This window comes from Phyllopteryx taeniolatus, chromosome 3 (assembly GCF_024500385.1).
Source record: "Phyllopteryx taeniolatus isolate TA_2022b chromosome 3, UOR_Ptae_1.2, whole genome shotgun sequence".
In the NCBI taxonomy this organism is placed as follows: Eukaryota; Metazoa; Chordata; class Actinopteri; order Syngnathiformes; family Syngnathidae; genus Phyllopteryx; species Phyllopteryx taeniolatus.
Genome location: NC_084504.1, coordinates 7,021,919 through 7,049,014, shown reverse-complemented (window position 1 = coordinate 7,049,014; position 27,096 = coordinate 7,021,919). Strand labels below are relative to the sequence as shown.

The 27,096-nt window shown below is 41.2% G+C and overlaps 1 protein-coding gene and 1 long non-coding RNA gene across 5 annotated transcripts in view; one reads left to right on the top strand and one right to left on the bottom strand.

The window, feature by feature from the left end:
* The window catches only part of slc4a5a (solute carrier family 4 member 5a), a 57,544-nt gene extending 46,140 nt beyond the window's left edge, over nucleotides 1–11,404 (bottom strand). For 2 of the 4 annotated variants that reach the window (XM_061766719.1, XM_061766720.1), the window contains exons 1-3: nucleotides 11,306–11,404; nucleotides 2,820–2,878; nucleotides 1,256–1,471 (exon numbers count right to left, since the gene is read on the bottom strand). In XM_061766719.1, coding sequence (XP_061622703.1) covers nucleotides 1,256–1,471; nucleotides 2,820–2,878; nucleotides 11,306–11,313 — 283 coding nt within the window. In that variant the 5' untranslated portion in view covers nucleotides 11,314–11,404. The remainder of the gene's footprint in view (nucleotides 1–1,255; nucleotides 1,472–2,819; nucleotides 2,879–11,305) is intronic. The other 2 variants (XM_061766722.1, XM_061766721.1) reach the window with 1 other exon arrangement.
* Nucleotides 11,405–11,654: 250 nt separating this feature from the next.
* Nucleotides 11,655–27,096, top strand: part of LOC133474749 (uncharacterized) — a 30,197-nt gene continuing 14,755 nt past the window's right edge. Inside the window, exon 1 of the long non-coding RNA XR_009787606.1 lies at nucleotides 11,655–11,797. This is a non-coding gene — a long non-coding RNA (uncharacterized LOC133474749). The remainder of the gene's footprint in view (nucleotides 11,798–27,096) is intronic.

Genomic DNA, 27,096 nt, shown 5'->3' with positions numbered 1-27,096 from the left:
TCAATCGTATTTAAAAAAACAACAATATTTCACAAATTCTGCCTGGGTGTGTAAACTTATGAGCACAGTTGTACATATATGCAGTCATATGCACCCCTGTCATATTGGAATGAAAGTGTAGGTTACACCTTTTCCATAACCTCTCGGTGGCATACTAGAATGAAAGTGTAGAACTTTTTCATAACCTCTAGGGGGCGGTGGGATATTGGAATGAAAGTGTACAGCTTTTTCATAACCTCTAGATGGCGGAATACATTTATAAAATGTGAAAGTCTTTTTCATTTTCTCCTATACCTATGTATAATGTGCACTATTAACGTTTGACATTTTTGGGGGAAAAAGAATGCACATTATACACAAGAGATTACAGTACACCTTTTTCACAACTCCTAGGTACTGTTATAAGTTTATACAATGTGAAACATTTTTTTCCCTTCCTTATACCAATGTATAACACACTTTGTTGTCTATTGAATTTTTGTTTGTTTTTTTATGGAAAAAAATATTTACTATATGTGAGAAATTGTGGTAATTCTTTTTTTTTTTCTTTTAACATTTAACATTCATGGCCAGTGTTGAATCTCCTGCACAAATAGCGATGACTAAAGAACTGAAGCACATGTGGCTGTGGGTCTCACATTACATATTGATGGATATTCAGCCATCAACGTACAGGGCAATCCAATCAGTGTTGTACTGTATGTAAGGATGAAAGCCAACATGAATTCACCACTGGTACTGTTGGGTAACAAGCTATATGTGAACCTATAGGTGGATGTAATTACGGTCCACGTGTTGTCCTCTAATGTCATCAGTGATCAATAATATTGACATGCTCTGATGATAGCAACCCAGGGCTTATTCTTTATTCTTTACTTATGTTTTTTTCTGAAATAGTAAAGACAATGACAAAGGACTACAGAAAAACTGGAACAAGCCTAATAATATGCAGTATATTATATTTTTGCTTTCATTCAGATGGTTTCAATGTATGGCCAAATTGCACTTTCAAAGTTAATAATTAGAAATTGCTCACAAAATCATCATTTACTAAAACTTAACAATGCAAATGAGGCATTAGGCTGCTTGTGTAATGGAGAAAGGAGGAAAAGTAGGCCATTAAAAAATGAGTCGTGCTGATTGTTTTGCTAGTAGTCAAGAACTGCAGCTGAAAGTGGAACCTGCACCCACCAAAATGATTCAAGGTCTAACCTTATTGACAGTGATCCTATAGACTCTCTGCCCACTAACTTACTTGTGCGGTTTATGTCTTGGAGACTCTGGTCATGCAAATCCATGAGTCCTTCCTCCACGTCTACGTCTCTGTAGTGGTCAGGCTCGTGGTGTCTGTGATGGCTGTAGCGTCTGTCTCTGTCCGTATTGCTGTTGTCATGACTAGAACGCCTTCGCCTCCGCTTGCGCCGATATCCTCGAGGAACTGGTACGCCAATGTAGATGGACTGATGATCTTCTGGCAATGATGATATAAAGATACATTAATATGCACAACATCAGAAGCACTTTTAAAAATAACGTCAACCACCTACGTAGCAAACATACACACTAAGGAAATTACCAGAGTCGGCCCACGCCTTTATGGGGCCGAGGCAAAATTTTATTATGTTGCCCTGTATTTCTTTCAACAATATTGATTATTGGGCAGTCATTGTTGAATTTCCCCTTGAGGGGTTATAATGACTTTAAGAATTTAAAACTTAAATCAATTATACTACCAGCTCCAACTGTGGTTGATTTACACAACTTCCCAAGAGATAAAGCACCACAAGCAGGATACATCATCTAGGCCTCCTAAAAGTAACAGAAATAAACCAGTATACTATAAATTTACTGTAAAAGTGTCATCTAGTTGATTATTTTTGCTTAAAAAAAACTGTAACAACAATGTGCAAAAATAATTTGTCAAGCTAGAACAACAGTGCAACACAAATAAAATCACTTTAGTGTAAACATACATTATGAAAATAACTTCAAATGTACAAAAATAGGGTATTAAGTAAAATAAACAAAAAAATGTCAAGCAAACACTTAAATAGAGGTACCGGAAATGGGGTGCCAAATTGTTTTTTTTTAAATCAATACTGTACTGTATAAAGTTGAATCATTCGGTCATAAAACCATGTAAAAATGTCTAAATGAATTCTTAAGAAAGAAAACAAAACAAAATTAAATGAACTACCTTGATCCGAACATTTACTCTGTTGTTCCTCAATACTATCAAAAAAAAAAAAAATAATAAAATAAAAGTAGCCTACACCAGGCTGTTGACTGTGATTGAATCACTGCACTGCATTACATGTAAAATACTTTACAATGGACATAAATCAAAGTCACCACTGCCTATCACAATCAACATCAGCAGTTGACTTTCACAGTGACATTGGCAGATGACATTTTGCATTCCACTTTTTACTCAGTAGAGCATTTTCATTATACAGCACAGTTTATTCTATTCATGTTTATTAATAACAGCCGCATCATATTTCTCTTTGCGCAGATGTCAACAAAAAACAACAACCCTGCAATGTTTTGTAATTAATCATTTGGCAAGCGTGTGTTGGATCATGTGCTGCCAATTAAAACTAATTACACATTACTGTATACTGTATGCAATAGCAAAGCTGTTAGTGACACGCTCCAAAACAAAAACTTGCCAATCATAACGATACAGTATGTAGAGTAAACACATATGACAGTTTGCCTGTTCATTTCGAGCCTATTTACAATGATCAACTGCATAAATTATTAAGAAACTTCCTTTTTTTATTCTCAGAGGCCGTTTTCGAAAATATCACGCTCACCTTCCTGGTCCTCATAGCGTAGCTGTGAGACACCCATCCCTCTGTCTCCGTGCTCCATCCTAGTAATTTAGACAAAGAGTGTGACAGAGTTAAGAGTAAAGCCCACAATATGGTTAAAAATTATTTGTTTATTGTTGTTTATTTTTATTTCATATTTTCAGTGGTAATTGCTTTATGTAGATTCAATCAAGTCGAAAGGTTTTGGCACTTACGTTGCTTCGTGTTGTAAGGTACAAACATTGTACACATTGACTTTTTGTATATTTTCCATTTAAAGCCTAACAAGCAAAATTCTTGTTTTTGTTTTTTCAGTCTGTAATAGAAACATATTATGAATGAAGTAAAGTTAATAAAATGGAAAATCAGAATTACTGCCAACGTGGTTTGTGTTTTTGATCGCGATGGTGTCTGCTTGTTGTTATTTAACTTGTTGTTAATTGTTATTCGTGTGTGAGTAGGCCTGTAAACACACAGGTCAATGTGTTGCACGTATGTGTCATTGCTATGATTCTATGTGAGCCAAATAAGAGTAACAGGAGTAGTGGATCTTGTGCACTGACCCGCATGTTGGTTTATACAGTAGATCAATGGGAAAATAATTAAAAGCGGGGCTAAGTCAATGGAAATTTGCATGATTGAAACTAATGTGAGGGTAACTTAAAGCACGAAACTCAAACTCTCGCATTGAATGGAACCAGCAGAGTTTCAGGCCACCATGTTTCTACTGAGCAGAGGTTAACTACATTGACTGATTGATATGATATTTGCTGAATGCCACATGCAGATGCGAAGCAGTGGCAGTTCTGGGGGTGGCGCTGTAACATTGAGGCTGGGCCCCACCCTCCAAAACAAGATTACACAGTATTGTACTATAATTATTAGAATTGTGATATAGCGCTGACACAAACATTCAAAACAAATAAAAATACAATTAAAACAGCATACAGTAAAAGAAATATCATTTACAAGTGGAAATGGTTTAAAAAGCATGAGAAGAGTTTTTAACCTGGACTTAAAAACAAGTACACTTGGGGCTGACGTCACTTCTGTTGGCAACTTACTCCATTTGTGTGCAGCATAATAGTGAATTGCTGCTTCACCATGTTTGCTTTGGACTCTGTGCTCCACTATTTGACCTGAGTCTGGCGATCTCAGAACCCTACTGGGTTTATATTCCATTAGCATTTCATTCATGTATTCGGGACCTAAACCGTTTAGTGATTTATAGACCAGTAGCAGAACTTTAAAAACGATTCTAAAGCTGACTGGGAGCCAGTGTAAAGACTTTCGAATTGGAGTAATATGCTCTGACCTCTTTGTTCTGGTCAGAACCCCAGCTGCGCCATTCTGAATGAGCTGCAGCTGTTTATCTTTTTAGGGAGTCCAGTCAGAAGACCATTACATTAGTCAAGTCTACTTGAGATAAAAGCATGGATGAGCTTCTCCTGGTCTGCTTGACACGTGCAAGCATTCACTCTGGATATGTTCTTCAGATGGTAGAAGGCAGTTTTAGTAATTGATTTGATGTGACTGTTGTAAGTCAGGTCGGAATCTAACAGAACACCAAGGTTTCGGACTTGGTTTTTAAAGCAAGTGACTCCAGGTATTTACTAACAGCAATTCTCTTTTCTTTATTGCCAAAAACAATTATCTCAGTTTTGTTGTGGTTTAATTGAAGAAATTTTGGACTCATCCAGATGTTTTAGACAGTGACACAACACCTTAATTGAACGGTAGTCATCTGGAGACACTGCTAGATATAACTGTGTGTCACCTGCATAGCTAGGATAGTAAAAATTAAAGTTCTGAAGAATTTGACCCAAGGGTAGCATATACAGGCTGAACAGGAGGGTTCCAAGAACTGACCCTTGAGGGACCCCATAGGTCATTGCCATTCGATGAGATTGAACACTTCCAATGGTTACAAAATAACTCCTTTCCTCCAGGTAGGACCTGAACCATTTAAGGACTGTTCCATTTAGTCCTACCCACATTTCCAACCTGTTCAGCAGTATATTATGATCTACCGTATCAAAAGCCGCACTGAGATTCAACAAGACCAGAATTGACACCTTTCCCGAGTCAGTCTTCAACCTCATATCATTTAGCACTTTGTTAAGAGCAGATTCTGTACTGTGATGAGTTCGGAACCCTGATTGAAATTTGTCAAAAAGTCAATTTAAGTTCAAGAAATTGCTTAGTTGATTAAAAATAACTTTCTCAACAATCTTGGCTATGAAAGGGAGATTTGAGATGGGTCTATATCTTGCTAACATGCAAGAATATGTTTTGTTGATATACACCACGAGCTCGAAGTTATCAGCATCCACCTGATGAGAGCCATTCAGATCTATCAGGAAATGATGACCACAAACGGGCATTAACGTCAGCTGAAGTTCGTCAATGCTTTGAGTTATCCATCCATCCCTTTCTGTACCGCCTATCCTCGCTGGGGTCGTGGGTGTAGTAGCACCCATCTCAGCTCACCTCTGGCGAGAGGCTCCCAGCCAATTGCAGGGCACATATAGACAAGGAACCATTCACACTCACATTCACACCTACAGGCAATTTAGAGTTTTCAATTAACCTACCATGCATGTTTTTTGCTATGTGGGAGGAAACCAGAGTACCCAGAGAAAATCCACGCAAGCATGGGGAGAACATGCAAACGCCACACAGTGGAGGCCAGATCTGAACCCGGGACCTCAGAACTGTGGTGCAGATGTGCTAACCAGTCGGCTGCCGTGCTGCCTACTTCGAGCTAATGTTAGTTAATCTTACCGCAACACAAAACCAAGTAAGCCCGCAACAGTAAATGCTATACAGTATTTGTAAAGGGTTGCTGAAATGCAGGCACGGCACCAGGATTTTTTTCTGGGGTGGGGGGGTGGTGACTGAGAAAATAACAGGTTTTCATGACTTCAGTTACTTTTTAGAGAATATTCCAGCCATTTGTAATCATCATACCATCTGCTGTGAAACTTTTGTGGCTGGATAATGCAGAAGAAGAGGCCACCTTGTTTCATCAACAGGTGACTGGCTTAAATCAGACAGGCAGTCACATGTGTCTGTGTCAGCAGTGTAGCAAGCGGGGGCTGTAGAGCACCTAATAGCGATGGGGTGCTCTGGTGCTCCCTCTGGACCTGGCTCATTTTTTAAAATCTTCTTCTTCCTTTTTGTCCACCTGGGAGCCTGGGTTTTAATTTTCTGACAGCAGGCTTTACAGTCTTTTTTTTTTCTTGATCACAAAAACAATCCATTGCTACAACAGACTGCAGGCTGGCAAGCCTTAACCTAATGCGTGAGTAAATGAAAAGACTCCTCCGCCCCTAACACGTGGTACAGGCGTGGCACAAACAAGTAACGGGGGATTGGATTTGCACAGATTGGCTACTTGTGATATTTTTTCCAAATGCTTTTTTTATTTAAATACATAAACTGTATTATTATTATAGTATAAAATAAAATGCTGAAGTGGGTTAACTGGGGGTGCAAGTATTTCTGATGGGGCTATAAGTACCCCCTTCGCCTAGGTGTAGCGCCATCCCTGCTGAAATGTTGTGTGTTCCTCTCCATTGCGTTTTGTCTATAGTTAAAAACTACTGTCTAAATTGCATCACTGTATTTAGTAATTCATGCTATTTTTATTAATTGTATGTGTATTGTATTACGAACATTCTTAATTGTATTCTAAACTCCTGACAAGGGACTGAGACTGCAAATTAGCTGAAGGTAGATGTCATGGGCATCAAACTTAAATTTTAGCTGATTAAGTCAATAGTTTGAATAGACTTGCAGTGCATTGTAGAGAAGGGAAATTAGCGCTTATATTTATCCAACTAATCAAACTGATCACCTATCAACAACCCAAATAAAGATATATTTGTTCAATATCAATTAAATTTTTTTGTACCTTAATAGAACCCTTTCCTCTTCTGCAATTAATTTATATCCATGCAACTGTCTTGCTCTTTAAGTCATTCTTTAAATGCGTGAAAAAAAGTGAGTTAGCATTCTTAACATGTCTTTACTCTTTCCAAAAGTTGCTATTTAGGCATGCTCTTAAAGAATTGCAGTTGTATTATTTAAGTTACATTGACTTGGCACAGTGCTCTTTCTATTGTGGATATCCCAGAGGGATGGGATGTGAGTTGTAAGGTGGTAATATTAGCCTCACACAGCCAAGTTGAGCTGCAGTTGGAAATGTTTGCAGTGGTGGCTCACTGCCTCAGTAATTAGTGCTGTCACATCAGTGTCCTTCACACCCAGTAGGCAGCAGGGATCAATGGGATCACCCTGTCAAAACTAAACACAAGCTGCACTCAAGCTCACATGTACATGGGATAGTGTTCATGTGCTAGGATGCCTGCACATAAAGAGGATATACATTGTATATGTATGGCTCTAAACCGCTGGCAGCAAAACTGAGGACAGCCTAAATGAAAATGTCAAAATTTGCCCAAAGTGTCAATATTTTTTGTGGTCACTATTATAACCAGCACTGCCTTAACCCTTGACATCAGCAGCACTGGTGGATTTTAGACACCTTGTACTCCCCACCTTCTGTTTGAGGATTGCCCCACAGATTTCAATAGGGTTTAGGTCGAGAGAAATGCTTTATAGACGATAGACGAACGGCAAACCAGGCTAGACAACAACTTCCTGAGGGGCTGGCAAAGATTTCCTAAATCCAGGGAAGAAATGGTGTGGTGCTATTGTGGCACATCACACACTGGTACACAGTGTGTGATGTGCGAGGTCCCCATGTCAGAGGTCAGCAGGAAGGACAGGCTAGCCAACAGTTACATCAGGAACTGGATGGGCATGCCCCACTGCTTCTCAGAGGCAGGATGGAACATGCTCGAGCTCCCTTTGAAATTCATCAGTCTTGGGTAAAAACAGGAAAAGGCGTGCCTTGTAGTGGAGATGAAGGACTCTGCTGACAATTTGATAAGAAGTGTGAAAGTTCCAATCTACAAGTCTGCTGAAGTGAAGAATGTCATCTCCATCTTACAACATAAAAAGGTGATGGGATCAATCCAGACAGGTCGTGCTACCGTAGGTTGGGCTGCTCCACAACAGAGAGCATCCCAGAGCAGTCAGGGAGCCTGGACACGATGGGAGCTACCGTCCAGGGGTGCACCAGCTGGGCAGACGAATGGAGGACACTACAGAGCAGATTAGACTTCCTGATCAGAGCACTCTACGACACAATCCCATGACCCTGGAACCTCCCCGTGTGGTTCGGGAGTGAAGTTGACTGTCTGCTGTGCGGTACCACCAAGGCTAGCCTCCAGCATGTTCTATCAGGATGCAAAGCAGTGTTGATCCACGGACCATTTATGCGGCGCCAGGACCAAGTACTAGCCAAGCTGACAGACCTCCTGGAAAGATGCAGAGTGGAAGTAAACACCACCCAGGAAACAGTAAGGCCTGCGCTAGCCACTTTCGTCAACCCAGGTAAAATGTGCAGCGCACCAACACAGGAAACTACATTCCTCAGACCAGGCAAGGAATGGCAAATGCTGGCAAAAGACGGCTAGTCTTTCCGAGAGAGACAGAGAGAGACTACTCTTTGACCCGGCATTTTCTTGTGGTCTGTGATAAGAGATCAGTACTCTACCCCAAGACAGCAGCCAATGAGCAACAACATCTCAAGTATTCAGAGCTGGGAGCGGAGTGCCAAGAGGCTGGCTGGAAAGCTAAAATTCATCCTGTGGAGGTCAGAAGTAAGGGCCTTTTCAGCAAGGCAGCAGTTCAGTTGCTCCAGAAAAGAGGCTGTGAAGGCAAGCTATTGGCTTGGCTCTGGAGGAAGAAAGCGGAGGGGAAAAACACCATTGAGTGACGGACTTCGGCTGATGACCCTGCAGCTGCCCACTTTGGCACGGAAGGAGGTGTGATAGGCCAAAAGACAGAAGCAGGAACCAACACAAGACCTATTCTGAGCAAGGCAGTGGTCGTCTTCGGGGTGTGTTTGGGATCGTTATCATGTTGAAATACTTTTTACAGTTTTTGAAGGTAGGGGGGCATGCTCTGCTTCAGTATGCCACTGTACATGCTGGCATTAATGGTTCCCTCAATGAACTGTAGATCTCCCTTGCTGGCAGCAATCATGCAGCCCCAGACCATGACGCTCCCACCACCAAGCTTGACTGAAGGAAAGACACAATTTTCTTCGTACTCTTCACCTGGTTGCTGCCCACACGCTTGATACCATCTGAACCAAGTAAGTTTATCTTGGTCTCATCTGGCCACAGGACATGGTTCCAGTAATCCAGTAAATCCTGAGTTTGCTTGTCTTCAGTAAACTGTTTGCAGGCTTTCTTGTGCATCATCTTTAGGAGAGGCTTCCTTATGGAATGACAGTGATGCAGACCATTTTGATCCTGTGTGCAGTGTACAGTATGGTCATAGCACTGACAGGCTTACCCCTAACCCCTTCAAGCTCTGCAGCTAAACTGCCGGCACTCATATATCTATTTTCCATAGACCTCTGGATTTGATGCTTCGCATATGAACTTTGATTAACCATGAAGTAGCATGTTCTGAGAGAAACCTGTACTGTTAAACTGCTGTATGGTCTTGTCCAGCGTGCTGCAGATAACTTTCAGGTAGTTGGTAATTTAGGCCATTATGCAGAACAACAATTGTTGTTGCTTTTTTTTCAGATCCTCAGGAAACTTAGAGCGATGACACCAAATTTAACATACCTGCTCCCTATTCACACCTGATACCTTGTAACACTAACGAGTCACATACAGTACACTGGGGGGTGTACTTACTTTTCTCGTTAGCGTTTTCCCAAGAAAAATATAGAATAGGTAAAAATATGTGAGAGGTATACTCACTCACCCACCCACTCGAGAGATATTTTATACAGTATATATAACTACTTCAAAAGTTTATGGTCACTTAGAAATCTATTTTGGAAAGAAAAGAATTTTTTTTTTCAATTAGGTCAGCATATATTTAATCAGAAATCCAGTCTATCAGTTTGGAAGGGGCTGACTTGGAATGGAATGAATGGAATATCTACATACAGTAGGTATACAGAGGCCCATTTACAGCAACAATCAATCCTGAATTCTAACGAAACATTGTGTTAGCAAGGGTTGGTTAGTAAGGGCTAATTGATGATTAGAAAACCCTTGTGCAATTATGTCAGCACAGCTTAAAGGTGTTGTGCTGATTAGAGAAGCTGTAAAACTGGTCTTAAAGCTGGTTAAGTATCTGGAGCATCAGCATTTATGGGTTTGACTATACTTAAAAAGGCTAGAAAAAGACAACTTGTTGTTCTGAGAAATGAAGGCTATTTCATGCAAGATATTACCAAGAAAGTGAATGTTTCCTTCAACAGTTGGCACAAACCAACTCTAACCAGAATAGAAAGAGAAGTGGCCCTGGTGCACAACTAAGCTAGAGGACAAGTACATTAGACTTTCTGGTTTGAGATATAGATGCCGTGCAGGTCCTCACATGGCAGCTTCTGTAAATTGTATCTGTAAAACGCCAGTCTCAATATCCACAGTCAAGAGGTTACGTGGGGATTCTGGCTTTCAAGGCAATGTTTCAAAATAAAAAGCCATATCTCAGAGCGGTCAATACAAATAAAAAAAAGATTAAGACGGTCAAAATAACTCAAACATTAGACAGAGGTAGTTTGAAAAAAAAATGCTTTAGTTTAGTTAACTAAAGTTGATAGTATTTGGATCACCAAGAAGCACATTTGTGAGATGCAGATCAATTAAAAAATATTGCTGGAAAAGTGCAAGGTGACATCATCTGTCAAACATGGTGGAGGTAATGAGATGGTCTGTGGCTGATTTGATGCTGGAGAATTGTACAATGTAGAAAATATTTTGAATAAGGAAGGCTACCACTCCATTTTGTAACACTGTGCCATACCCTGTGGACAGTGCTTCAAGGGAGCCAATTTCCCCCATCAGGGTAGTGACACAAAGCACACCTCCGAATTATGCAAGCGCTATTTAGGGAAGAAGCAGTTTATGTCTGTAATAGAGTGGCCAGCACAGTCACCAGATCTCAACCCTATTGAGCTGTTGTGGCAGTAAATCTCGATAGCAACGTTGGCCTGTCAAATGTCGACAGTGGCAAGATTGTAGACCTGCACAGGGGTGAAATGGGTTACATCAGCAAAAGGCTTGGTGAGAAGGTAATAACTACCTCTCCCATTATTTGAAAGTGGAAGACACACACCTGTAATTGCCCTTGGTCCATGCAAGATCTTGCCTCGTGGAGTGAGGATGATCATAAGAAAATTAAGGGAGCAGCCTCAAAGTATAGGTAGGAACTTGTTCATGATAATTTCGACCTCAGTGACCAAGAGAACAATTGGTAACACACAGCTGACAGTGATGCCGGTTCCAAAAAAAAAAAAAACGCCATTTTGAGTAACAAAGTAACGCATTACTTTCCTCAGCAAAGTAATTAGTCTACAGTTACTTCTTCAAAGCAAAAATAGTTACCTTTGCATAATCAATGTCTCTCACAAAGAGCTACTTTGTAGCTGGTAATTCACACAAAGAGCAGTTAAGCTGTGCAGAAGAATTTAACTGAGACTGCGTTTTTTTTTTTTTTTAAAAACAAATCGTGGAAAGCGATTTGGAAGTGATTGTTTATTACACAATGCACAGTGACGGTGCAGTACCGTAAAAGTGCAAAGAAATGCACTCCACACTATTTTTCTTATTGTCCTCAGTAAAAAGTGTATTTGATTCTTGTTACTTTTTATTTACACATTAAGAATACAGTTTTACTGGCATGTTAAACGCGCAATGCATTGTGGGTTAATTATTCCTATCGAAGTGTGCGGTCATAAGTCGGTCATGGAGGGTAAGGACTGACTCAAAGGAGGACTTACAATACTTAACTTAAATAATATTTATAATACTTTCAACTTCGTCTGGAGTCCGGACTGTGAGCTGGTTTAACACGTTGTGCACGGCTGACGTCACGCGGTAAGTGCTCGCCCCGCCAATCGCCCACAGCTTTGCTCGTTAAACTGCTGGTTAAACTTGTCACTGGGAGCGAAAACGTTTTCTCGTCTTCGCATCAAAATTACTGTGGTGGGAGCAATGGTGTGTGTCACTCACTTTCACATTTACGTATACTCGCGCACAAACACAGAGTTGCCTTCATGGACCTCTCTCTCTCTCTCTCTCTCTCTCTCTCTCTCTCTCTCTCTCTCTCTCTCTCTATATATATATATGTGTATGTATGTATCAGTTAAGAGTCTTTAGAGAAGTGTGCTGAGAATGGTGTGGTTGTTTACGTTTAATTACTTACTGTCCTATGTTGGCATGTCAAGTCTGCACTAAGTTGCTGATTTAATGTGGTTTCAACTTCACTAATATTTAAGTTATTGGTGCATGTTGATGACATCATTCTGTAACTTGGGGCGTACATTACCAAGTAATGGGTACGGTTAAACTAATGCTTTTTTTGTACTGTGGATAAGTGATATTCCTGCCACTTGGCAGCTGCTGAAAGTAACTAAAAAGTTACTTTTTTCTAACTTAGTTACTTTTGAAATCAAGTAATCAGTAAAGTAACTAAGTTACTTTTTCAAAGTAACTGTGGAAACACTGACAGCTGACTAATGGACTGAAATGTTGCAGTGCCTGGCACCCATAGGGTCCCACTGCTCAAGAAGATACATGCACAGGCCCACCTTGAGTTTGCCAGTGAACATCTGAATAACTTAGGTAAGGTTTGGGAGATAGTGCTGTACACAACATTGAGCAATTTGGTATCAACTCGACCCACCTTGTTCGGAGGATGAAATTAAATCAGAGTATTACCAACATGACAATGACGCACAACCTACTGTCTGAGCACCAAAGGAGTGTCTCAGGAAGAAGCTAATAAAGGTAATTGAGTGGCCTCGTCAGTCTCCAGACCGCAACCCAATAGAAAACCTTAGAGGGAGCTGAATCTTCAAGATTCCAAGCGGTAGCCAAGAAAATTGAAAGATTTTGAGAATTCTATAATGGGGAGTTGGCAAATATCACTCCTTAGCTGTGTGCAAACCTGGTGACCAACTATAAGAAATGGGTTTCTCCACCAAGTACTAATTTAGGTTTTGCATGGGTATCAAATACATAGTTCACTGAATATTAATACATTCAGCTCAAAATGCAGCTTGAAATCATCTTCCAAGAATTGCTTTTTGTGTAAGAACTACCTTAAGCAATGTAGTAGCCTAATGCATAGTAAACATCATACAAGCAGTAAAATCAGCAAAGATCACTGGCACTTCTCAAACACATCTCTCTGACCTGTACATTGGCACAGTACAAAGGAAAGCAGTCTGCACTTGTCACACCCAGTTCATCACTCTTTTGGGTTACTCCCTTCAGGCATCTGTTACAAGCGTGTACCACTGACCAAAAGACTGAGTGTACAAGGACTCTTTTATTCCCACAGCAGTGTCTTTCAAATAATAACATGAAGTCATCCAAGTATGTTTACATTTTTTTTTTTTTTTTAGGTTTATGTGATTTTATGTATTTGTAATGTATTGTAATGTAATGTAATGTATTGTGTTCGCCGAGCCTCAGTCGAAAGACAATTGTCTGGCACTATGTGAATGAATTTGAAACATCCATCCAGCCATCCATTTTCTGGGCCGCTTATCCTCACAAGGGTCGCGGGTGTGCTGCTGAGTTCGGGTGAGAGTTAGAGCACACCCCGAACTGATTGCCAGCCGCAGGGCACGTATAGACAAACACCCATTCACACTCACCTTTTTATTGAATATTTATGTATTTGTTGACTAAAATCTATATGGGAGGCATGGAGGACGACTGGTTAGCACATCCGTCTAACAGTTCTGAGGTCCTGGGTTCAAATCCAGCCTCTATGTGTGGAGTTTGCATGTTCTCCCCATGCCTGCGTGGGTATTCTCCGGGTACTCTGGTTTCTTCCCACATCCTAAAAACATGCACGGTAGGTTAATTGAAGCCTCTAAATTGCCGGTAGGTGTGAATGTGACTGCGAATGGTTGTTTGTTTATATGTGCCTTGCGATTGGCTGGCGACCAGTTCAGGGTGTACGCCGCCCGGAGTTAGATGAGATACGCACCAGCACACCCGCGACCCGAGTGAGGATAAGCGGTTAAGAGAATGGATGGATAAAAAAAAATTATGAGTTTAAAAACATGCTTTTTCTATTACAATATATTTGTTTATTCAATTAAAATGTGATTGAGAACAATTAATGACAAAGCCTCTAATTAATTTGTTTAATTTTTAAATTCGTTGCACCACCAAACATAACAACATAGCATAACAAAACAAAACATAGCATAGCACAGAATAGCTTAGCGTAACATAACATTTGACAGTGGAGAGCAACAGGACATGAAATCAATGGTGCAATGGGAAAAACAACAAACTAACACAACCACAAAATCGGATATTATAATAGTAATATAATTATAAAGTATAAGTTCTACCTGGTTCAGTTGTCAAGACAGATGAGGCAAACGAAGAAATTACCCTTATAGCTTGTTTGGTTGGTTGTTTGAAGCAAACTTGTGAATAAGATAAACAAAGCAAAGAGGAAAGCGCTCCATTCTTTTTGCTATCTGTCTGTCTGATTGTCAAACACACACACTCTCTCTCACTCTCTCTCTCTCTCTGCATGTCTCATGACTGGTTCTATAATGGGTAAACTAGGACTGGCAAAGACCTGCAGGCAGGGAGTTATGTCAAAATACACTTGACATCAGGCTGTCGTTGGAACTCTCTCCGTGTACTCCACCAGCAGGTCAATATGCATTTATGGACACTTTATTAGGTACACCCCCACAATCTAGTGAGTTTTAATATAGCAGCTGTGTGGAAAAATGCCTTTACAATGCTATTTTTTGGGGGGATTGCCACTGTAAGGAAATATATTAATGTAACAATTGATATTATTCTCAGAAGGCACAGTAGAGCATTTGGCTAGCACATGTGCCTCACACTCAGAGGTTCTGGGTGCGAATCTCAGCTCGGGCATTCCTGTGTGGACTTCGCATGTTTTCAGATAAGTATTCATTCAACAATATGTTCATTATTGTGGTAGTCATTTACAGTGGTGTAGCGCTGTACATCATTGAGAGAGTTTTTTTTTAAACCATACATCGTTTTATCGTTACTGTAAACACAAAACCCAATTTTCAAGCTAGACTTGCAAAACCTCAGACTCAGTGCTCAAAACCAGTGTCGTCAAATCAGACCCCCAGTCGGTCAAAATGAAAAACACCACTAACAGTGATTATACACAGAAAAAATGAAAACACAATGATCTGATTATAAAGCTGTTGGAATAATCTTTAGTGTCCAAACAGCATTTTGTAAAACAAAACAAAATTCCTGTTTAGCACTTATAATAAAAAAAAAATATATATATATATATATATATATATATATATATATATATATATATATATATATATATCTTGTTCTTTCGGTCACGACCCACAGCTCGTGACCACAGGTGAGGGTAGGAATGTAGATCGACCGGTAAACTGAGAGCTTCGCCTTTCGGCTTTGCTCCTCTTTTACCACAACGGACCGATACAAAGTCCGCATCACTACAGACGGAGCCAACTCACCATGAGGTGGTGATCAGTTGACAGCGACGCCCCTTTCACCCGGGTGTCCAAGACATGCGGCCGCAAGTCCGATGAGACGACCACAAAGTTGATCAGTGAACTCCGACCTATGGTGTTCTGGTGCCAAGTGCACGTGTGGACAGACTTATGCTTGAACATTGTGTTCATTATGGACAATCCGTGATGAGCACAGAAGTCCAATAACAGAACACCGTACGGGGGCCGTTCCTCCCAATCATGCCCTTCCAGGTCTCACTTTCATTGTCCACATGAGCATTGAAGTCCCTTGCCCTTATTTCATCTGAAATACGTAATTGTTCTTTGTCAAATACCTCCTCTCCTTTAGTTCCTTAACCACCTCTTACTCCTACTGTGTGTCTCTCTGATTGTCTCTAATCATAGTGAAACTTCAACAACCAGTGCTCACCGAACTGGCTTATATTAGTCTCTTCACATCATTAGCCACAAAGTCTGATCGGTTTTGAGTTGCTGTGTTTATGTTGAGACCCCTGTGCTTTAATTGACTTTCACTTTTGCTACCTGTGCTTACGATTATGCAACACAAGTGCGTCAGAGTGAAAATGTGTTTTATTGGGTGAAAAGTTGTGTAAATATGTTCGCAAGTTGTGTCTAAGTGAGAAGTGCTTCGGGTTCTTGCAAAAGAATGATCAATTCAATAATTGGGTTCAGGGCACAGGGGCATTTGTTTCAGACAATAAGGTTTTGTGTTTTAGTAATTAAGAAATACTGTAAATTGAGGTAACCAAAATATTAGACAGAAACCCTGCACTGTCTTAAACTGCAGGATTCCATTATCTCCAAATCTGTGCCTCGTCTGTGATTTAAAGGTAATTGACCTCCCAAATAAATATCCCCTTCACATACAGGAGGTGCAGAGTTTTATTCCCTCTTGTTGCACGTTGTATGAAGCTGTTAGAGATGAGCAAGAGGAGCAAAATTGTAATTCTCCATTGACCACAATGAAGGTGCCAGGATCATGAATGTCGTGAAGACAGCATGCATGACGGCACTCACGTTTGCTACAAGCTGAATTTCAAAGTAAACAAACAGTTGTAGTTTTCTAACAGGAGATAGTTCATCCATTTGCGAGTAACAGACATATAGAAAGAATGGTTTATTCTCCGGTTCCATTTAGTCATCTCTCTCACTTCAGTTGACTTTTTACCCGTGATTCTCAATCCTCTTCACATCTCCGGGATGCACTCAGCTCCACATTGATGAAAACCCTCGCAGTCACAGCTCCTCCTATATTCCTATTCGTAATACCAATAATGCTCACGTCATGCTTTCTGGTTTTTGCTTTTACTGAGATTAAATATATTTGAATGTGAGTACTCTAAATTGCCTGTAGGAATGTGAGTGCGAATGGTTGTTTGTTTGTATGTGCCCTGCGATTGGCTGGCAACCAGTTCAGGGTGTACCCCACCTCCTGCCCGATGATAGCTGGGATAGGCTCCAGGATGCCCGCAACCCTAAAAAATGGATGGACGGATGGACAACACAACACAGAATGACTGCTCAAATATGCCAAACCTAGATGATAAGGCATTGTACTGACATACAGTATAGTTCACTTGACAATTTCAAAAAGAGAAATTACATTGGTGCACACGGGTCAAAACTGCTGCAAAAATCAATTGATGCTTCCTGAGCAGATAATTGTAAAAAGTCAAACAGAAAGGGCCATCTATGAAGAGCTAATGGACTAGGACCATGAAAGTACAATGAACCTTTGGATGGAATTGCAAATGAAGTGTGTAATCGTCGTGTACAATGATGTCTGTGCTCTTAATATGAAGCTGTAGAACGTGCTGACTAAAGGACCAAAATGGTCTTAAGACGCTTCAGCATATGGAGCATTCAGTGTGAAATTAACTTTCGATTGCTTCATCAAGTTTCCCCTGTATCATAATACAGGTTCATTCAAAGGTGCTCAGGCATGGACACTTGTCTGCTTTAGTAATACTAAAATAGAAGTTTGAGTTGGGTCAGACACACAGGACAGCAGTGTTTCTTAAAATGGGGTCGGCGGATGGTAATTGAAGACTGTCATGGGGATGGTATATATAGGCTTTCGCTTGTATAGTGCTTTTATACCTTCAAGTTACTCAAAGCACTTTAACACTGTTTTCTCACTCACCAACTGATGACACAACATCTGGAGCAACTGGGGGTTCAGTATGTTGCTCGAGGACACTTGGACATGGCCACAGGGCGTTCACCTTCCTTCGTATCTTTTCCCAAATTCATTAGATTTTTATCCAAACCAATAAACGCTACACCAGAATAGTAAAAACTCAGCCAATGATCAGCTTAAGGGTGATCAAAGACAATGTGAAGTTAACTTCTGAGTACTTTGACACTTAAAAGACCCCAGTGTGAAACTAATCGTGTGTCAAGTCCCTCTGAAGAAAAATGTGGTCAAGAGGTTACAATTTGCCAAAGAGCACATCCACTGGCCTAAAGAGAAATGGAGACACACGTTGCAGACAGATGAAAGTAAGATGATTCTTTTTGGGTCCAAGGACCACAGACAGTTTGCCAGACACAATTCAAACCACAGTACACTCTGAAGACGGCAAAGCACTGTGGTGCAGGCAGGATGATACAATATCCTTGTCACATAGGTCTGGCTGGAACCATGTTATAGCGGAAACTACCCAACATTGAACAGCAAAATAGCAAGCATATTAATGTGTCTGGAGAGAAAATAATAGCGGTACACAATAACAATACACTGAATTAGTACGTCGCCTGAAAAAAGGGGCTCATGAGGTTAAAAGTCTATTTAAGATAGTAAATATTTTAATAGAACATAACCTTTATTGGTCCCACATTGTGGAAATTCGCATTGTTTTAGCAGCAATAGTGGATACAGGAAATAAAAAACAGCATACAAGACATTTGTACAAGTACATTGCACAAAATAGAAATATAAACTATCGTCTGTGGATAAAGTATCCAAGAACCAATCTAATCTGTAAGCAAAGTTGTGTGTTTGCAAAATGGAGCGCTGAATTTTGATTTTGACTTTTGAGAGCTGATTACTTTGATTAAATATACTTGCTTTCTTTACTATGGTTGAAAATAGAATTGATAAAGGCTAATAAATCCATAGGCATTTTTTACAACGGCATGTTGAAATCTCATACTTTTATTCAGGGTGCCACTGCTTCTGCCATTACAAGATTGATGCAGTAAATACCTGTACATTAACAAATAGTGAAGCCGTAATTTATGAATGATTACATTTATTGAGTAATTATTATGTTTATCCTATGACGAAATATATTGTAATAACTGTCCCGTGGTAATGTTGTTGACATAATTTTAAAACTATGGAAATTCAGACAAATTTTTCTGGAAGTGGCGGCACGGTGATCCACTGGTTAGCACATCTGCCTCACAATTCTGAGGACTGCGGTTCAAATCCCGCCCCCCATGTGGAGTTTGCATGTTCTCCCCATGCCTGCGTGGCTTTTCTCCGGGTACTCCGGTTTCCTCCCAAAAACATGCATGGTAGGTTAATTGAAGACTCTAAATTGCCCATATGTGTGAATATGAGTGTGAATGGTTGTTTGTTGTATGTGCCCTGCGATTGGCTGGCGTCCAGTTCAGGGTGTACCCCGCCTCTCACCCGAAGATAGCTGGGATAGGCTCCAGCACACCCGCGACCCTAGTGAGGATAAGCGGAACGGAAGATGAATTAATGAATGTTCTCAAAGTGAATTTCTATTGGTTGGCAGTTCTGCCGTCTTAGCCATTAAAGGAATTTCAACTAATTATTGGCATAATTATTTCTCATTTCGGTTTCAGCTTTCGGCCGTGATTTCCTCCTTTTGGGTTTTTGGTTTTGGCCAAGAATTTTCATTTCAGTGCATCACTAACCTTTATGCATGAGTTGAGCTCTTATCATCAGGAATTAATAATAATACACACGAATCACTCCTCCACCCCGATAGGATCAAATAATGAAACATGTCAGTCTATGTGCAGCATACTGTAGTTGACTTATTTAATAACTTAGCTTATCCTCACTTGGGACGTGGGCGTGGTGGAGCCTATCTCAGCTGACTCTGGGCGAGAGGCGGTGTACACCTTGAACTGGTCGCCAGCTAATCGCAGGGCACATATAAACAAACAACCGTTCGCACTCACATTCACACCTAGTGGCAATTTAGAGTCTTCAATTAACCTACTATGCATGTTTTTGGGAGGAAACCGGAGTACCCGGAGAAAAGCCAAGCAGGCACGGGGAGAACATGCAAACTCCACACAGGCGAGGCCGGATTTGAACCGAGGTCCTCAGAACTGTGAGGTAGATGTGTTAACCAGTCGGTCACCGTGCTGCCTTTAGAAGACTAATGATTAGATTTGTGTTGTCCAACCTTTGTTGAGCCAAGGTAGCTATTTTACATTAGAAAATCTCATGATAAAACACCAAACAAAAATATCATAAAAAGTATGAATATTGAATAATGATCTTGTCTCGATTTAGCCACAAATGTACTTACTCAGTGTGAAATCTGGTCTTGTTTAAAGCTGATCTATTTTTGCAGGGAGCCACGACATACCGCATTTCACGACCATAAGGCACACTTAAAAGTCTTACATTTTCTCCAAAATGGACGGGGCGCCTTATAATGCGCCGCGCCTTATGTGTGCACCGAGACTTTGATGCACACTCCACTGACTGACTGGAAGCATTTCCTGCCAACACGCTGCTTATATAGAGGAAAGGCGGACGTGACTGAGGACAGCATGCGGATGTTAAAGGGGGAAGGGTGCGTGTGAAGGAGGACGCTAAAGGCATGCCCCCAGTAGGTATATAGTATGTGCATTGTGCAAAACAACATCGGTTTGGCTAAGGACCCCCGAAAATGGCACCTACGAAGAGACACGCTTACGAAGCACAGTTTAAAACTGCAAGCTATCAGTTACGCGGAGGAACATGGGAATCGAGCAGCCGCGAGAGAATTCGAGATCAACAAATCCATGGTTCACAAGTGGAGGAAGCAGGAAATGGAGCTTCGCCAAGTCAAGAAGACGAAGCTGAGTTTCCGTGGGAACAAGGCGAGGTGGCCCGAGTTGGAAGACCAACTCGAGAAATGGATTAATGAGCAAAGAACAGCCGGGAGAAGCGTCTCTACAGTCACCATTCGACTGAGTGCAATAACTCTGCCATGTGCAGCAAATGAGGAAGCTTGCCATCATTCCGGGAGGCTTGACAAAGGAACTCCAACCGCTATCATCAGGAATTAATAATAATACACACGAATCACTCCTCCACCCCGATAGGATCAAATAATGAAACATGTCAGTCTATGTGCAGCATACTGTAGTTGACTTATTTAATAACTTAGCTTATCCTCACTTGGGACGTGGGCGTGGTGGAGCCTATCTCAGCTGACTCTGGGCGAGAGGCGGTGTACACCTTGAACTGGTCGCCAGCTAATCGCAGGGCACATATAAACAAACAACCGTTCGCACTCACATTCACACCTAGTGGCAATTTAGAGTCTTCAATTAACCTACTATGCATGTTTTTGGGAGGAAACCGGAGTACCCGGAGAAAAGCCAAGCAGGCACGGGGAGAACATGCAAACTCCACACAGGCGAGGCCGGATTTGAACCGAGGTCCTCAGAACTGTGAGGTAGATGTGTTAACCAGTCGGTCACCGTGCTGCCTTTAGAAGACTAATGATTAGATTTGTGTTGTCCAACCTTTGTTGAGCCAAGGTAGCTATTTTACATTAGAAAAATCTCATGATAAAACACCAAACAAAAATATCATAAAAAGTATGAATATTGAATAATGATCTTGTCTCGATTTAGCCACAAATGTACTTACTCAGTGTGAAATCTGGTCTTGTTTAAAGCTGATCTATTTTTGCAGGGAGCCACGACATACCGCATTTCACGACCATAAGGCACACTTAAAAGTCTTACATTTTCTCCAAAATGGACGGGGCGCCTTATAATGCGCCGCGCCTTATGTGTGCACCGAGACTTTGATGCACACTCCACTGACTGACTGGAAGCATTTCCTGCCAACACGCTGCTTATATAGAGGAAAGGCGGACGTGACTGAGGACAGCATGCGGATGTTAAAGGGGGAAGGGTGCGTGTGAAGGAGGACGCTAAAGGCATGCCCCCAGTAGGTATATAGTATGTGCATTGTGCAAAACAACATCGGTTTGGCTAAGGACCCCCGAAAATGGCACCTACGAAGAGACACGCTTACGAAGCACAGTTTAAAACTGCAAGCTATCAGTTACGCGGAGGAACATGGGAATCGAGCAGCCGCGAGAGAATTCGAGATCAACAAATCCATGGTTCACAAGTGGAGGAAGCAGGAAATGGAGCTTCGCCAAGTCAAGAAGACGAAGCTGAGTTTCCGTGGGAACAAGGCGAGGTGGCCCGAGTTGGAAGACCAACTCGAGAAATGGATTAATGAGCAAAGAACAGCCGGGAGAAGCGTCTCTACAGTCACCATTCGACTGAGTGCAATAACTCTGCCATGTGCAGCAAATGAGGAAGCTTGCCATCATTCCGGGAGGCTTGACAAAGGAACTCCAACCGCTGGACATCGCTGTAAACAGGGCGCTCAAAGTGAAATTGCGAGTGGCGTGGGAGCGATGGATGACAGATGCCGAACACAGCTTTACTAAAACTAGGAGGCGGCGCCGGGCGAGTTACGCCACAATTTGTGAATGGATTGTGGATGCTTGGGCTAACGTGTCTGCTTGCACTGTTGTTCGAGCTTTCGTAAAAGCCGGCATCATTTCTGAGGAGCCGCACGGCAACGAGACTGACTCCGACAATGACGAGAGGGAACCTGGCGTGTTTGATTGAGAACTTGCCCAACTGTTCATTTCAGATACAGAAGATGAGGACTTTGATGGATTTGTGGATGAGGATTGATCAAAAAATAACGGGAGTACATTGTTAAATACGTCAATAATGTACAACCGAACTCAGTTTTGCTCCCGCTGCCTTTTTAAAAACATTGTTTTAGCGTGCATGCATGCTACCGTATGTTTTAAGCTAGCGTATGTTTTACCATGCCTGCGCCCAATAATACGGTCGCCTTATGTGTGTGTTAAATACGGAAATAGACCCCGTAACTGAGACTGCGCGTTTTAATACGGTGCGCCTTATGAAAATACGGTGTTCTGTTATGAATGGCAACAGGTGGATGAATAGGTTTATTGTACCTTTTGCCATCTACTGGAAGAGCATTTAATTGTTCTACCCGTCACTATACACTTCTGGCACAAAGATATCCATCCATCCATTTTCTGTATTGCTTTATCCTCAGAACCTGTACCCCAGTCCTAACCAGTCGTCCACCATGCCGCCCCGCACAAAGACGTATTTCTGATTAATCCAAACAATTTAAATTATAATAATAATAACAATAATGCTGTGAAATTACTTCCTCTGTTCATTCTTTCACTATAAACCTAACTAAGCATCCATCCATTCTCTGTACCGCTGGAGCTTATCCCAGCTGACTTTGGGCAAGATACGGGGTACATCCTGACTGAATTGGTTGCCAGCCAATCACAGGGCACAAATAGATAAACAACCATTCACACTTAAGGACAATTTTGAGTCTTCAATTAATTCAATCAACTATCATGGATGTTTTTGGAAAGTGGGAGGAAACTGGAGTACCCGGAAAAAAACCCATACAGGGGAGAACATGCAAACTCAACACAGGAAGGCCAGAGCCAGGATTTGAACATTCAGCCTCTGAACTTTGAGGCGATTGTGCCAACCAGTCATTCACCATGCCATACAAGACATGATTTATTTTCCTGAGTCAACGTATACCTAACTGAACTTAAAATCACAACCACAAAACTGATTTTTGTAAATATACAGTATCTCTCTATATATATATATATTGTATATGTGTAGGTGTGTGTGTGTATGTGCAATCAAAAAAAGCAATCACCCTTTTGATTTTGAATGCTATGTAATCTTGCGTTGCTTGTTATCGGTGCCTCTGCTTATCAGTGCTTTCTGGGCACCTCTGTGTTCTATGGATTTATTTTTACGTACGTTATTTTTACCTTTGAAATTCAGAAAATATATACTTGCTTCCTCTGTCCTATTCACTTATATTTTTCCAGCATCTCCTCTGTTGTCCTTGTCTGTCCAGTGTATCGTTTTCCTGTCAGGACCAAATAATCCTCCTCTAAAAATACTGCAAATGAAGCCTATCCGTAGTGCCACAGTTTTCTCCCTTTGGCTGAGTTGTTGAAAACGTGGTGTTTGCTGCAACACCGACAGCCCAAAATACAGCCAGCAATTTTCCAAAGACCCAGAAAATGGTATGTCATCATATTCGCTCAGTAAATGTGCTTTTGATGACAACTGGTCACTAATCTTCACAGGGTCATTGTGTTTGCATGTTTTCTCCTGTGACTGACAACAAAAATTCGTACCCACATTGTGACAATCACAGTATGTTTGGACCCACACGAACCAAACTGCTGTCCGTGTGTGTCATAAATCATCTACTTGCCGTACTTATTCAATCTGCTCTCCCTGGACCGTCATTGTGAGGGAGGAAGAGATTTGAGAAAGTGAAAATAACATCAGATTTTATGAAACGACCAAGTACAAGATAGCTTCAAATTGTGGCCTCCACTCCAGTAGATGTCACACATCAATTTGTCATTTGGTTCCCTGTCTACTTGTACAAAAAAAAAAATGGACACCCGCTTTTCAGGAAAACAGGCAGCCAGAGGTGTTAAGATATACAGTACTTTGAAATCTTCGTTTGACAAACCCTTGAGAACTAATGAGAATAAATCCATCAAACCATCCATTTTCTATAGGATTTTTATTTTATTATTATTTCATTAGGGTCTTGGGGGAGCTGCAGCCTGTCCCAACTGACTTTGTGTGCGATGCAGTACCTTTTGGACTGGTCACCAACCAGTCACAGGGCAACCATTCACACTCACACCAAATTCCAATTTTCAGTTTTCGATTAACCTAACATGCGTGTCTTGACAATATAGGAGGAAACCGGAGTACCAGTTAAAAAAAAAAAAAACACGCAAGCACTAGAAGAACAGGCAAAACCCACGCAGGAAGGCTAAAGCCCAAATTTGAATGCTTAACCTCAGTACTGTAAGGCCGATGCGCTAACCACTAAATCAATGCGCCGCCAAAATAAACAAATAACTTCATAAACATACAGAAAACAAAATATACATTAGTTCAGTCTTAAAGCCATGCAATGAGTGCCGACTTGAAATGAAAGTGTACAGCTCACATCATAATCAATGTGATGCTTATTACGTAGAGATGTGCCTCAAACACAGTTATTGTCAAAAGATACGCTCATCATGGGCATGAACACCATTAATTTGGAGCTTTTAATTAACTAATTAAATGCTTTTTCCTTGGTGAAAGGATGATACAACATACTGTATATCATCAATGACATTCTAAAATCACTAAAACATTTAAGTGAATATATACATTATACAAGCGACATGGTGGGCCACTGGTGGCCACTGGTTAGCACATCTGCCTCACAGTTCTGAGGACCGGGGTTCAAATCCCGGCGAGGCCTGTGTGGAGTTTGCATATTCTCCCGGTGCCTGCGTGGGTTTTCTCCGGGTACTCTGGTTTCCTCTCGCATCCCAAAAAGGTTGATTGAGGGTAAATTGCCCGTAGGTGTGAATGTGAGTATGAATGGTTGTTTGTTTCTATGTGCCCTGCGATTTGCTGTCGACCAGTTACTGGTGTACCCTGCCTCTCGCCCAAAGATAGCTGGGATAGGCTCCAGCACTCCCGCGACCCTAGTGAAGATAAGCAGTACAGAAAATGGATGGACGGATGGCTATACATTATACAGTTGCAAGAAAGTGTGTGGAACTGGATTTTTGTTTACCAAAGTGACAACAATACACAAACAAACACAGTCTGCTAAAACTATCCATACATCTATTTTCTACACCGCTTATCATGTTCAGATCTGGAGCTTATCCCAGCTGACTTTGGGTGAAACGCAGACTACACCCTAGATTGGTCGCCAGTCAAACGTAAGACACAAATAAAGATAAACAATCATATTGCCACTGAGTAGAACTGAATCCACACTTCCAGCACCTACAAATTATTATTATTATTTTTTACAACAATGGGAGGAAAAAAATAGAAAACAAAGCTTGGTGTTTCACTGGTATTGGCACCCTTTACTATTAAACTGTATGGAAAACCAAAGAGAGTCAACCTGTGGTAAATCACAAATGAGAGTCACCTGTGATAAATTGCCTGTGCCCACGTGACATGAATTAGCCAATGAATGATAAGGTTTTTCATGTTTTAAAAAGCCACCTGTTATTCCCTGTTCTTTTGTCACAGTGGTGAAGACAAAGGAGTTGTCTGAGGACACCAGAAATACTATTACCAGAATTAGAAGCAGTTTTATCGGCAAAGTATGTTACAAGACGCAAAAGGAATTTGTCTCCAGGAGTTGGAGCCATTCTAGTATGACAAAAAACAGCCAATATAACAAAATATATAGTGGGTACGGAAAGTATTCAGACCCCCTTAAAATTTTCAGTTATATTGCAGCCATTTGCTAAAATCATTCAAGTTAATTTTTTTCCTCATTAATGTACACACAGCACCTCATATTGACGGGGGGGGGGGGGGGGGGGGGGGAACCTTGACATTTTTGCAGATTTATTAAAAAAGAAAAACTGAAATATCACACAGCCATAAGTATTCAGACCCTTTGCTGTGACACTCATATTTAACTAGGGTGCTGTCCATTTCTTCTGATCATCCTTGAGATGGTTCTACACATTCATTGGAGTCCAGCTGTGTTTGATTATATTGATTGGACTTCATTAGAAAAGCCACACACCTGTCTAAATAAGACAGTGCATGTCAGAGCAAATGAGAATCAAGAGTTCTGGCCAAGGTTCCAAAACAAAGTCTGCTGGACTTAAGGTTCCTAAGAGCATAGTGGCCTCCATAATCCTTAATTGGAAGACGTTTGGGACGACCAGAACCCTTCCTAGAGCTGGCCGTCCGGCCAAACTGAGCAATCGGGGGAGAAGAGCCTTGGTGAGAGAGGTAAAGAAGAACCCAAAGATCACTGTGGCTGAGCTCCAGAGATGCAGTCGGGAGATGGGAGAAAGTTCTAGAAAGTCAACCATCACTGCAGCCCTCCACAAGTCGGGGCTTTATGGCAGAGTGGCCCGACGGAAGCCTCTCCTCAGTGCAAGACACGTACGTGAAAGCCCGCATGGAGTTTGCTAAAAAAAAAAAAAAAAAAAAAAAACAGCCAAAGGACTCTAAGATGGTGAGAAATAAGAACTTTTTGGCCTTAATTCTAAGGGGTATGTGTGGAGAAAACCAGGCACTGCTCATCACCTGTCCAATACAGTCCCAACAGTGAAGCATGGTGGTGGCACCATCATGCTGTGGGTTTTTTTTCAGCAGCAGGGACAGAACGACTGGTTGCAATCGAAGGAAAGATTAATTCCGCCAAGTACAGGGATATCCTGGACGAAAATCTCCTCCAGAGTGCTTAGGACCTCAGACTGGGCCGAAGGTTCACTTTCCAAGACAATGACCCTAAGGACACAGCTAAAA